We start from the raw sequence: 13935 nt of genomic DNA, 5'->3' as shown, positions 1-13935 counted from the left end.
TAGTCATAATCACTGATGTTTTTATTCCGTGTCCTGCTGTACAACAAAACAAATGCAAAACAAGAGCCCTTGCAAATAATTTAAAAAATAAAAAAGAGGGGTTAGAAAAAAGAAGGAAAAGGAAAGAAAGAAAACAAAAAGATAAAGAGATGTGCAGTCCTCATTTAAAAAGCTGGAAGCTTCCAGCTACCACTCCATAAAGAACCTTTAGGCCCCTTTCAAACAACAGGTGCACAAAGACATAATAAGTAAGAGTTTTGTTCCCCCTTCACTCTACTTTAATGGATGAAGATAAACTTACTTCAATAGGGACAGCTGTTGGAGGCACAGGAGTGTACTGGGGAATGTAGGTCCCTTGCATAGGTGCAGCAGCAGTCATGTACTAGAACAAATCAAAAGCAAATGAACAGCAGAAAACCACAATTAAGATGCATAAAACCACGTTAGAAGAATGATACTCTTTCAATTTCCCATTCAGAGCTTTTAGTAAGAGTACAGCATATTATTTCTTTCAAGTAAAGACTTTAGGTAATGGTACAACTGGTACAGCTATTAAAAAAATCATAATCTTGAACTCCAAACTCAGGTCATATCTGAATATAGGCAATATTAAACATCTCACTGACAGAAGCACATTGTTCTCTAAAATTGAGAGACTCCTATTTGCACTTACAAAAACTCAGTGGAGACATGACAGCAGTACATACATATATATATATATATATATATATATATATATATATAATGTATGTATGTGTGTGAGTATAGTGGTTACAGGTACAAAGCAGTCTAAACAATCTTTTGGAGTCTTATTGACCTGATCTAATGACACCTACAAAACATGAAGCATGAAATTTGAGAGGTTTATTCCAATCTATATTTACCCCATCAACAGCAGCAGTTGGGTTTACAGGGATACAAAGCTGCAGATAGGTGCAGTCTGAGACAGGAGAAATAAAGCAAGAGCAAGATCCATCTGGAGTTTCTCCTTTTGTACACAGGTACCTTAGCTAAATTCTTATGGCTTATTCTTACTATCCAGGGATCTTTCCTGTGCATTTTTAAACTTGTGCACATTATTATAGCAACAGTTTGTATTAGCTTCTCTGAAACATGGTCTCTCCCAAGTACTACAAGACAATATTTTTTAAAATTCAAGTATGCATGGAATTTTGTTATTGTTATGGCACTGATTTCTTTATATACAGCACTTCTCAAAAACATCTTGAACTGAATGCCACAGTCATTGTTCAAATTTTCAAATAAAGTATTGATATTAAGTCCTTAGATCTATATGTACTTTTCTTTCTACAGTACACTCCTAACTACTTGTCTTCACTGACAAGAATCTCAGAATGTGCCCAATCCCCCAACTGACTGTATGACACTTCCACTACACGTTATCTTCAAAGACACACCAAAGATCTGAATCAGCCCACAATGTATTTGATGAATTTTAAAATGAGTTAAATATAGCTTTGCTTCCTGGCAGAGCTAGGAAGTGCTTGCAAGATTTCATTCCGCTGTTTACAGTAAAATTTACATTTAAAGCACTCTCCCACCTCAATTCTAAACTAACTGGATGGTTTGATGTGGCTGTCACAAGCATTGTGAAATTGCAAAGTGGGGTGAAGACTGCAGCAATGCTGGAGAAACGCCTAAGGGAATGACAACAGCATATGTAAGAATCTCACAGCTAAATTCTGAAATGTTCTTTCAAGTAGAAGAAAATAAAAAGTATTTAAGTGAAATTGTTTTCTATTAAAAAAACTAAGTGAGGATAATTTGTGACACAGAAGGTATACTTGCAATATGAGCAGCATATGGTGTTGAGAACCATCACAGTATTTCCCCCCAGATTCACAGTGTTTTCCTGAACTTGAGCAAAGAGACAGGAGTGCCCTCAGTGTCTGTGGGCCTATATCAGGCCATATTTTTCTGCAGCTCTTTTTCCTTGTTCTTCAGGAAGAGAATTGAATTCAATAGTGTGTTTTATGCAGGCTAACCCCCCAAAAGCATTGGCCAACTCTCACTATTGTACTCAGTGCAGTTGGGCTGTTCTCCTGCCTCACAGATTAAGAGCGAATGAGAATGCTACGGTGGGGGGTTGCAGAGCTCCTTCTGCTCCATTCATTCTGCCTTGTAACATGCCCCTCACATGTTGGTAAGACATCTGTTGTGTAGCATTGTTCTAAATGTGTCAATATTTAACATTAACCTGAAGCATGCATTCTTAGAGTTCTGCAAAGAGCTGCAAGGGTTCTGAACATCCATGCAGTCTAGCTTCACTTGTACAAATATATAGAAAATTTATTTGAAAATGTTAATTTAAATAATAAAGTGGTATCATTTAAGTTGAACTTCCTCTGTTTTCTTCCTTGAACCTGGCAGAAGAACAACATGCAGACTCTTACAAGATGCAGTTGTCTGCCATTCCCTACCTTACACACAAACCCATGTGACTTAATATACAAACAATAAATTACTCAAGTGCCTATTAATTCAGATCACTCAATTTTTGCAAAATCCTTTGGCACTGTGTTCTGTAGCACAACAATGGAAACTGTCTGGGAATTTACTGATGTCTTTGCTGACTCTAAAAGCACTGCTCTCAGTAGCTGTGCAGTTTCTTACTTTTTTTTTATCTCTTTTTTTTAATCTCTTGAGGCAGATCCTGATCTTACTTTCCAGCCTCCTTCATGTTGCTTCTTTCACTGCCAGACAATCTCTAGGGAGACTGTACTGTTGACTTGAGTGTCACTGGTGGCTCTGGCCAAAGCCTGCTTGCCCTGGTCTTTTCAGCTACTCACACCTCCTGGTTTAATTTTTTTTTTTTTTTTTTTTTGCAGAAGTTTTAACTGAATTCAGTGAAACAGCAATGATTTAAAGCAGTGGAGACCAAAGCTATCAAGTTACTTTCCAGAGTCCCTTGAGAACTGTAGGAGAGTGACTTCTCCCCTGTATGTAACACTCAGCATGTCTAAATGTCTGTACTAATGGTGGATCAGTTTTTCTGACAAATCCTTTAGAGTTCTATAATTAAAAAGAAAAATGTTGTTAGCCAAATTAGTTCCACCAATGGCACAAACAAAATCAAAGTACTTGTGGCGAAGATTTTGGTCACAGGAAAATTTAGCCAAGGCTCAGTGTTACAGAATACTGTTGCTTTATAAATGGCCCTGGATCACACAGCAGCAGTGGTCTGTATCACAGGTACACATATTGTGCCCTTCAGTGGAATGTCCAAACATATTTAATGCCTTCCTCTTTACGAATGTAAAGATACCCTCACCATTTTGGGCAAGAGTTATTGAGTCTGCAATTAAACACTTTATGGGGGTTGGAACTGGTTCTCTATCTCCAGAGTCTCATGGAAGGGTTCATTGAGGCTTCTGTAAAAATCTTTGCCAACCTATAAAGGACAACTATGACTTAGTTCTCAGAGACACATAATTGGTGTCTGAAGCCCCCTCGCATGAAGCACAAGGGAGTCCCAGCTGAGACCACATGAATTTGGAGGTGTCTGCCCTGGTGGATCAGTTTCTACTATGGGAAGTAGTGCTGAGAAGCTGCTTTAGCTTAGTTTGTTTACTAACAGTGTAATGAAAAAGGAGACAGATTAATTTTTGTTATAACTGACACTAGCTCAAGCAAGTTTACATGTATTTCTTTCCTTTGTGAACTACATAATCCTAATTCTCTGATCTCACAGGATAAATAAAGATTACACAGTGCTAAGGCACAATGTCAGTGTTGATACTTACAACAATGGGTTTGGATAATGCAAGAGCTGAATTCCTTGTCATGAATATTCATGGTTGGTTGTTTAGCAAAATGCTTCCTGAACACTGCTGTTGAGTAGCTCCCATAGCCAGCACACAATGAGCTCACTGGAATCTGTGTCTCTTCCTAGGTCCCCCAGACACTTTACCTAGATATTCTATTAAAAAATGTGCTCTGGATCTGTTAAAGTGAGTAGAGGCCATGCTAGGAGGTGGAAAAGATATTCAGGTATTATTCTGAGATTTAAAGAAAACTCAAATATTTTATATCTACTCAGTTTAAGATCATCCAGGATGAAAATTCTCATCTAAGGACATTTTTGAGCTGAGGGACTTGGTTGTAATGCAGCTTGATTTGGAATACAGTTCCTGTAAATGTACATACTCTGCACATGGCTTCCCATCTACCTCAAGAACCTCTTGTAACTTGGAAGTAGGCAGATGGCAAACAAAGAAGACATCTATGTCAGAAGGCCATCACTGACATGTATTTTTTCCCATTAACCACACTCAGTACAGTTCGTCCTTCATCCACACATGTCTGTGAAACAGACACACCATGACTCACATGCTCAGCTTAGCAGCACCCAGCTACATCCACTAAATATTAATATTATGAGCACTGAAATGACAGAATCTGAAAAACCCAAAAGCATCCTTTCTTTGTCATGTGTTTCCATCAGGATTAAAGATTCTTGCACTGGGATGTGATCAGTCATTCAACAAGGTATGTGCAAGGCAGAGGAAACCACTGTTCATTCTTCCACAGCTGTACAGGCTTTGTGGGTCTAAAAGTAGAAGCTGCTCATTTCTGACAGCAAAATGAATAGTGACTCTACAGGCAGAGATGATGGATCTGGAGGTTATAAGGGAGCTTTTCTCAGCAGTCTGATCCTTTAAAAGCCAGTAATTTCTACCACAGAAAACGACTACATTGCTGGTGGCAACAGGCTCCTAATTTGCTTGTAAACTATTGTTTTCTTCATACAGTACAGAGAATGAATGTTCTCAGCACTGAAGAGGCACAGTATTGCAATATGATTCATGCTTTATGATGCCCAACTGCTTAATTCAGACTGCACTGATCAGGTACCAATTTGGTCTATATGCTACATTAAGAATTCTACTCGTGTCTTTTCTGATGGGTTTCTTTTGTTTTTTACCATTTTGAAATGACTTAAATGTGTGGAAAAAATATATAGCTAGACAACGAGAGTGTTGATGTACAGTTACACTTCTGTTCTTTCAGATACTGCCCTCTGTGACTACAAGGAGTTAAAGGACAGGAGGTAACAAATGAGGAGGTGGGTTTAGGGGACAAAATGAGATTCCTCAAGAAGGATCATGTTTAATTCAGAGAGCAACATCACTTCTTTGAGATCTGCAAACAGCAGGGTATCCCAGCCTGGCTCCAGCAAGGATCATGTTAAGCCTGCAGCAAACACCAAACCCAGAAAGGTGACAGGCATTGGGAAATAAAAAAAACAGGAGGAAGGCAGCTGCCTGTACCCAGCAGAGTGAGGGAGAATGCTGCAGTAGGATAATAGGATTTACTCATCAAAGGTGGAGCTGAGTCACCTGCAGAGAATTTGCAGGAGCTTTTACACCGAGACTGTGGCACAGGTAATGTCCATTTATTCATCTGCCCTAGTAAGCTCTTACCCTGCTTTTCTCAGGCCCAGGGTTAATGCAGAGTCAGGCATCTGCCTAACAGCTGAGGTACATAGCAAACACCCCTTACTCCAGCCATTAGTTACTGAATTTGAGCTGAGAAAGTGCCTGAAAAAGTGCCTCTTGCAAGCCAAACTATTTCATTTACATCAGCAGAAGACTTTGGCTGCTCACTCTGTTTAAATTCTGAAGGCCATCATTAACAAAATGTATAAGAAACCACCCTAAAGTTCAGCTCTATTTATAGGCCTAGTTGCCTATAAAACAACACAGCTGTGATTAGACAGAGGCTGCAGCAGATACATTAACTCTCTTGGTCACTATGAGTACTGTGGGATTTTAGAGACTGACAACAGTTAACAATCTGATCAATGTTGAATAAGTTTCCTGGTATAAAGAAAACGAAAAAAAGAACTTACGAAATGAGATAGTAACAGATATGTTGCAGTAAATCTGGAAACCTCAAACAACGTACAGAATCAACAGACTTGCTAAGGACAAACAGCAATGAGCGAGGAAAAAATGTTTAAGAAGCCTTTTATAAATTCCATGTGCAAATGCTTTTCTGGTGTTTTGCTTTGGTTTATATCAATGTATATCTGTTGCAAGAATCAAAGATCTCTTTCCTTCTATCATCAGCCTTCATGTTCCTGAGAAGACACAGAGCCTTTTCACTCAAGGTGAGAGCCAGAATGCAGAAGCCTTGTACCAGAATATGCTAGCAAGCCTTTACACCAACCACCACAGCCTGCTAAAGGGAGATTAAACAGGATGTCTAACATGAGCAAATGCTAAACCATATATCTGAAATAAGCTAGGATTCCAGAATATCTGGTCTTCAATGACTATTTGTGGTTTCATATCACCACATGAGCTATAGTACAGTGATAATGACTTAGCTTTTCAGGATTCCCAGAATTAATGCCAGGGTTTGTTTCTGCCTTATTTTTCTTTTTTTTCCTTTTTTTTTTTTTTTTTAATCTTTTAAACCATCTGAGAAGTCTAGACACTGCATCACTAACAGAATTACGTGAAAACATTTGCATTGCTGGAAAACTGAAGGAAATGAGTCTGTTGGCTGAATTTATTTTTGTCTCTTTTTTTTTAAATATATTTTTTTAACCTCATGAATGAAACATGCCCTTCCACTTTCAAATCTCTTTCCCTGCAAAGAACAAAAACTGCATCTCCCTTTGACCATTGTCAGGTGGTTATAACTTTAATGAAATATAGAATAAAACCACTGCTTTTTTCTCTCTGGTTCCACCTTCTCATTTGAAAATACCCTGTTCTCCAATTGAAAAGAACATTGTCTTGCTGTGTCCTCTTATCCCATAGTCTGGCACCGAGATACAGGAACTCAGGAAGAGAAAAGGACCATCTAGTTCATCAGTGCCAGTGGCAGTTCAATGAAATACAATATCCAGCTGCCACAGTTTTCACTTTAAACTTAAAATATCTTTTGCTACCCAGAAGCATTCTCATTTTCCAGCTCAATCCTGTACTTATTCACTGGCTGTTATTAATTTCACTTTCTCCCAATTAAAGAATGGGAGAATAAATGATACGAAGTTTTTGCATATATTACAATAATTTTGCTAATAATTATCAACCAGGCCTAAAATATAATAATATAATTCCATTTTACCACACAATTACCATAGTCCTATCAAGAACAGCTCTGTCATTCAACAGAATCCCATCGCTGGGCCACTGCACTCATTGTTCAGGCAGAGAATAGAAATCTTCACCGGATTTAACATTCCTTCCCTGCTGCTCAGTAATACAAATGTATTTAGGAATGCTGGCTATCAATTCCCTTTCAACCTTCCTAATGAGATGTTACCTAATTCTCTGAGCAAGTTAAATGAAGGTGGAGAGAATAATAACTTCAAGAACTATATTTGCAAACTAATCTCCTTTTCTCTTCAGGAGTTCTAAACATCTTTCACAAATCCCTATCTTTGGAAATCGGAGTAATACAAAGGTATAGAAGAAAAAGTGCAGATGAGCTAACCCCTTCCCCCCCTCCCCAAGCTACTAACAGGTCTTTTCTTTTTTCTGAAATTCAGTCCTGCTACTAAAGCACAGTGATCAGGACTAATCAGATAAAAACTATGTAAAGTAAATAAATATGAGAACAGTCAGATACCCACATACAGCTGTGCACCATGCTCTCACTAGCATACAATTTGTAAAAACTGTAATGAATGTAAGCAGTATAAACAGATAAATAAAAAAAAACCCTAGCTCATTCACTTTAACCATTTTTTAGTCTAAAGGCTGGCACTACAAATGAACTGAGTAAAAGTCTCAAACCACTTCCAGATATCTCATCAATGTGTGGAAAGGGCGAAATCAGAGGAAAACTCATCAGGATGTGAAAATAAATTCCCATTCTGATTGCATCTTTCATGAATTGGAAAGTTTCTTTCGGCATTTGACCTGAGGGTGCCAAAGATCCTTACAGTCCATGTGAGTGTACTGAGGCCCATGATAATTTCAGTCTTCCTTGTGACATTGTAGGTGGGGACCCATGGAGACTGTGCAGGAATGTAAACTGATCCCCCATGTATGACTGCATGTATGAACAGCCCCAAGATGTGAAAACTGATTTTTTGCATAATTTGAATAATGCCATATGTCTGATGGATACATTTGCAAGAGAGGAAGACTTCTGTGCTTAAAACAAAGAACAAGACTCTGACAATTTGTTGTATTTTCTTAATTCTTCAGTTCTTACATGTTTCTCTATGAGAGAGGCCTTTTTTTTTTTTCCCTAATACCCTCTATATACCTGTCCTATGAATGCACATTATGAGCTCTCTGGGGCAAGTTTCTGAGCATGGGTTAGTGCCTTCTTTATTACAGTCCTGTCTGCAGCACCCTATATAAAATCAGGGTATAGTGACTCTATCATAATCATACTGCATCAGTCTTAGTCAACCAGGGGTGGCAATCACTGAGAATCTGTGTGAGATTCACACATTTATATTCTTCTTTCAGATCTTGTATACTGAAGTAAAAAGGGGTAATGCAGCAGAATTATAACTGTGGCTTCAGATACTTAAAAATTCCCTATGCATCCCTTTATTTGGAGATTCTTAGACATTTCCATTTAACTGCAATTCTGCCAATTAGTCCCTGATGAATGGCTGCTAGTAAGATGAAGGAAAACTGATCTGTACATTTTCATATTTTCAACATAAGTTAAAAAAATTAAAATGTGTCGGTGAATCTCTCAACATATAAGCACACTGAGCTATTATTAATAACACATCCATTTATATGAACAAATATTTTTTTTTCTAGAGGTAAACATGTCTTCCAGATGCTGTTACATCTCCATGAATTTGAAGAGTCTAAAGAGAAGCAGACTGCTTCTCTTGCACGTGTGCAAACGTGCTGTATGGTTAAAACAAAACGAGAACTGCTTAGACTCTTTAAATAACAGTTGCTCACCAATCCTCACATGCACTTTCCATTGCTCTTTCAGACCAGGGATAAAAGTGGACAGCTCATGGGCCAGCTGTCCAAGAATGAAGCAGATGAAAGCCAGGACAATTACTTGGAAGCTAAACCAAACCAAAAAGAACAGTAAAAAAAAGACAAAAGGGCGCATGAATGTCAGTGTTTCCAGTTTTCCTAGAAACAGGAAGAATTTCAACATCTCCTGCATGAAAATGCAGTCATGCCAGGCAGAGGAAAGGTAGTAAGATTGAATTATACCACCAGTGTACACCTTGGACATTGTTAAGAGCAGCTAAAGCATGATATTCTTCAGTCCTTTATCTCTAAAAGATCCTTAGAATCCAGACCATTTGGCTAAGTATCATGAAAGATATCACTGTGGGAAGAGAGGGGTGGGCAGGGCAGGACAGGGACCATTTCAATATTTCATAAAAAACACTGCTGTTCACCAGTACCCTGCATCCAGAGATGGAGGAGAAGTTGCCAGTTCAGTGAGCCTAAAACACCCTGGAGACATCACCTTTTGGGACTCACCCTGGAAGCAAACAGTGGCATTAGGGATGCCTTGCAAGCTGACCTTCCTGAATTGATGGTGGACATACCAGTCCAGGCTTGGGCAGTGAGAAACACATTCCCTCTGGCAAATGCTGGGCCCTTATGCCTAAAGATACAAGGAAAATCAGCCTGCTCATGGTCATGCATGGATAAACATCCCACAAATCATACACTCAGGCCTTCCAGGCAGCCCAAAACAGAGATGGTGTGGTTAAGTAGGGAGTTTATAAGCCCCAAGAGCCCTGCTTCATATCAGCCTTCAGGTGAAGCTCTGGGGTGTCCTTACCTCTTCCTACACATCTGGAAATTGACAGGACCTCTTCAGTCTTCAAGCCAGTGCCCTGCTTTTTTTTCCAGGACAATCCCACCAAGTTGCCTCACCAAAGTAACATTCCTGGGGTTTTCTGACTTGGCTGCCAGACCAATCTGGCCCTCAGTAAAGCAGACCTGTAAGCCGACCCAATAGGAGGTTTGGAAGCCTGCCCAAAGCATTGGACATGCTGAGGCTGCTCTGGAACATGAAATCCTGGGAGTGTTTTGCAGCTGCTAACAGAAAACTGACAGAAACCAAGATGGACATTTAAGCCAGTTGGCAGCTGCCAAGGTCTTGCAGATTTTGTATTGGGAACAACATGAGGCATTGTTTCTGAAAATTAAATTCTGTTTGGAATTTCTGGCTCAAGGGAGAATCTTTCTGGTTTGTTCTGAGTTTTTAGAAGATGAATCAGAATTAAACCAAATTTCATAAGATTGATTTCCCACAAACTGGAAACCATGAGTGTTGCTTGGCCAACTCTTCATCTATCTGCAACTTCAGCAAAAGGATCAGCCATATTCCTATTTGGATGGGGTAGGAATACTAGAAAATACTAACCTTTAATGGCTGGTGCCAACTTCAGTACACTTTAAAGTAAAATGTTTTAAAGTGATGCAATACAAAATATTGCTTCTCATTGGCATAAAAATTGTTGTGTCAAAATCTTTAAATGTATTTACATGATCACTAGCTTTGCTTACATGGCAGGGCTGTGGAAGGTGGTAATAGTGAGCTTTTTTGGGGGAATCTTTGTTTTTCCACTTTCCACAAACTCTTGAAATTCTTGTGGAAGACGGATTCCCTTAAAATTAAAGTCAATGCCCTACTGATAGAGTGTGACTGTGTAAGAACATTACAGTGTGCCCCTCGGTATGCTAATTATCAGCTGTGGGAGGATCTCTGAGACACATTGGGTCATATCAGCAACAGGGCTAGAAAGGAAAAGGAGAAACCTTGACTTTTAGCAGAGTGGACCGAACTACACTGCTATGTCATGAGCTTATCTGCCATGTAATGATCTGCTAACAATGTTGAACTCCTAAGCTTTCGTGATAAAAATTACACAGAATCTCTCCTAATTTGTCATTGTTTAATCCAAAAGATAAGGGGAAGAGGTAAAGAAGATACCAAAAAAATTTTAAAAAGCCCCACAAAACAATGAAAACCAGAAGAACAAAACAGAAAATGCAAGAAGGAAAAAAAATCCCAATACCTCAAAAAATAGACATCCCTACTTGCCATAAGTCCTCCTGCCTTATCATCTAATCAGTAATTCGTCTCCTAGAGAGAGGTCCCCTTTAGAATGCCTCCCATTTTTGACTCCTGAAGGTCTTTCATACTATTTCCCTGTAGTATTTTCTTAACCTATTAGATACTATTTTGTTGGGGAAATGTGATCAACAAGCTGATGAACCATAAGCGAAGCAGCCAAGATCGCAAGCCTGATGCTTCAGCTTTAACTCTCACTTTGTACAGGTGAGCAACTTAACACATAGCAAACATCAGGTTTGTTTGAAAAATAAAAAAGTGCAAGTACTCATTTTTCATAGGACACTATTAAATAGAGCTTCATGGGTATGCTTAGTAGTTATTTTACCAGGAATAACATCAGCAATGCTTGAAGGGGCCAGTAAAACAGATGTGTCTTAGTGCTGGCAGAATAGCAGCATTCCAAGCCTGTTCTTTGGGTTCTTTCACTATTAGTTTTCCAAAGGAGACAGAATCACCTCATATGCATTCAAATTATATACAATTATCATTTGGTATGGATTTGTGCTTTAACACCTTCTTACAGTTCCAGAAAATACATGCACTGAAAGTTTTCAGTGCTGTTGTATGAATTTTAATAACTTCTATGGCTAATAGAGAGCTGACCAAGTATAAAGCAATTCCCATCATTGGAGAAAAAAAATCTTTTAATCAGTCTTGTCCTTGCTGTCACTGTACTGATTGTAAATAGTTTTAGACAGGGCTAAAAGAAGTCTGGCAGCAGTCTCAGCTTGATAGACGAGTATGCTGAAATGGTTGCTCTTGATACATTTTTTCAGTGAGCACATTCTTTGAAAAATTAGAAGCAAAGCAAAATAACAAAATCTTCCCAATTCCCTCCCCTCTCTCTAATTCTGATAGAGATTATGAGGAGAATAATCCAGGAAGGGAATCAAGATTGGGGAAAATATAAATACATGTTCAAACACCCATCTTTCCTCCTTATGAATGCCCTTTCTATGACAGAGATGTCCAAACACCACTTAAGGAGCAACAGCAAAATGCCTGACAGACAGGCATGGTAAGTAATGGCTCAAAATGTTTGCAAGCCAGACAGAAAGGGTGACTTTTTCTTTTTTTCTTTTTTTTTTTCCCCCCCCTGAAAATCCTTTAAGGTAAACTCACTCCATCTCTGCTGGCATGCAGCCATTTTCCTATAAATTCATATTACAATGCTGTATTTCTAATGGATTGGGTATGGTGCTTTTCCATTTTCCTAATGAGAAAAGCTAAAGGCCATTACTTGTTCTGATTAAGATCCCAAGGGAAGAAATGTGATGTGTATATCACCAGGCCATACCTAAAGGAAGTATTTGGCATTTCCAATCAATCAGATGAAGGGTAGACAGAAAAAGTCTTATCCTGTGACTGCAGAGGAAGAAGATATAGGGGGAAAAGAAACCATAGAAAGTGTCTTTAAAAGGTGACTTACAGGAATCAGTTATAATGATATTAGTATGATCAATGACTAGGGCTACTATCTGGGAAGGATGTAATTACCAAAATGAAAACTTTCAAATGGGAAGCCTGATCAAGGGCAGAGGTACTGTCATATTTCTCAGAGCACTGTCAGCTCTCATCCAGGCAATGTATTACGGTGTCACTCACAAGCACTCTGAGGTTGTGCTTCCCTGGGGTGGGAGCAGACCTAGGAGTGAGGGATTGAGAAACTTTGCATCCAGCTCAGAAGCGTGGGTAAGTCTAGCCCCAAAGGCAAATTCAAGATTAAGAAAGATAAGGCTGGGCAAAGGGGAAAATAGAAAATTCCCAGTCATGACTGGCTTTAAGGAAGGTTTTGCAGCAGTGCACATTTAAAAACCATTTCAAGAGAGAGAAAGGAAATGCTGTAGACCGATGAGCTACTTGTCACAAAGGAGAGGAAACAAAAAAAATGTACCAAGAGATGCACCGCTCAATTTACAGAAGGATGGTCTGGAATATCCTCTAAGATGTTTCAATATGCAATTCCTACATGTTTAATCCTGTTGTCATAGATTTTTTCAAATTTATATCTGAATGAAATACGAAGTTTAGAGACAATTTTCCATCCCTTTTTCAGTGGCTGCATGGTAACATCTTGAAAATGGTACAAGATAGCTGTTCCAGATGGCAAATAAAATGAATAGAGCTTGGAGATGGGTGTTCCAAGAGAGAACAAGATCCCTTGACTGTGTCACAATGCAGAGTCAGAGGTGTAGATATACTTTAAATAATATATTAATTTCACATAATAAATCAATCTGGAACATTAAAACTGACAAAAAAACTACCACCCTACATCCTCTCAAATGGAATTCCAGATTAACAGAACATTACTGTCAATGACAGCAAAACTATAATAACTGATAAGGTCAGCAGGAGAGATAGTCTCCTGTACTCTTCCAAATCTGTATTAGGGCATTTAGCTTTCCTCTTTAGGACACCACTGATTCTTTACAGATGCTTGGGAATGCTTCAGATACTGCCACTTGGGAATAGAAAGAAAGGCTGTAACACTTTCCTCCCAATGTGCTTTAAAAGAACGTTTTCAACCCTTCCCTTCGTCATGAGATCAGGAGGCAAAGGTGAGAGATGTATTTCTCTTAAATATTATTGGTGACAAGGCATGGATGAAACATACAGTGCCAGAAAAAAAACAAGAACTACAACTGAGAAAGCTGATCTACAGCTATCAAACAGAAATTCAATCATCTTCAGCTTTCCTTAAAGGCATATATTTAAAATATTCCACACAGGCCCTAACAAGAGTTCTCAATGAGCTCTTCTTATCCCTCTGCTCCAATCATGCGAAAAGGAACAAACGCTGCACAAACACACCCCAGCCTGTACAAGCAAGCAATTCTGGCCTCTTATAAATGCCACAGCCTAGTC

At 38.8% G+C, this 13935-nt stretch overlaps 1 protein-coding gene across 8 annotated transcripts in view; it reads right to left on the bottom strand.

Annotated features, from left to right (window-relative positions):
* Nucleotides 1-13935, bottom strand: part of RBMS3 (RNA binding motif single stranded interacting protein 3) — a 705955-nt gene that overhangs the window by 12384 nt on the left and 679636 nt on the right. For all 8 annotated transcript variants that reach the window (XM_038127643.1, XM_038127644.1, XM_038127646.1 and 5 more), the window contains one exon: nucleotides 302-382. In XM_038127643.1, the coding sequence (XP_037983571.1) occupies nucleotides 302-382 (81 nt within the window). The remainder of the gene's footprint in view (nucleotides 1-301; nucleotides 383-13935) is intronic.

The sequence above is a fragment of the Motacilla alba genome, chromosome 2, assembly GCF_015832195.1.
Source record: "Motacilla alba alba isolate MOTALB_02 chromosome 2, Motacilla_alba_V1.0_pri, whole genome shotgun sequence".
NCBI classification, from domain to species: Eukaryota; Metazoa; Chordata; class Aves; order Passeriformes; family Motacillidae; genus Motacilla; species Motacilla alba.
This window is presented reverse-complemented; position numbering and strand designations above follow the sequence as displayed.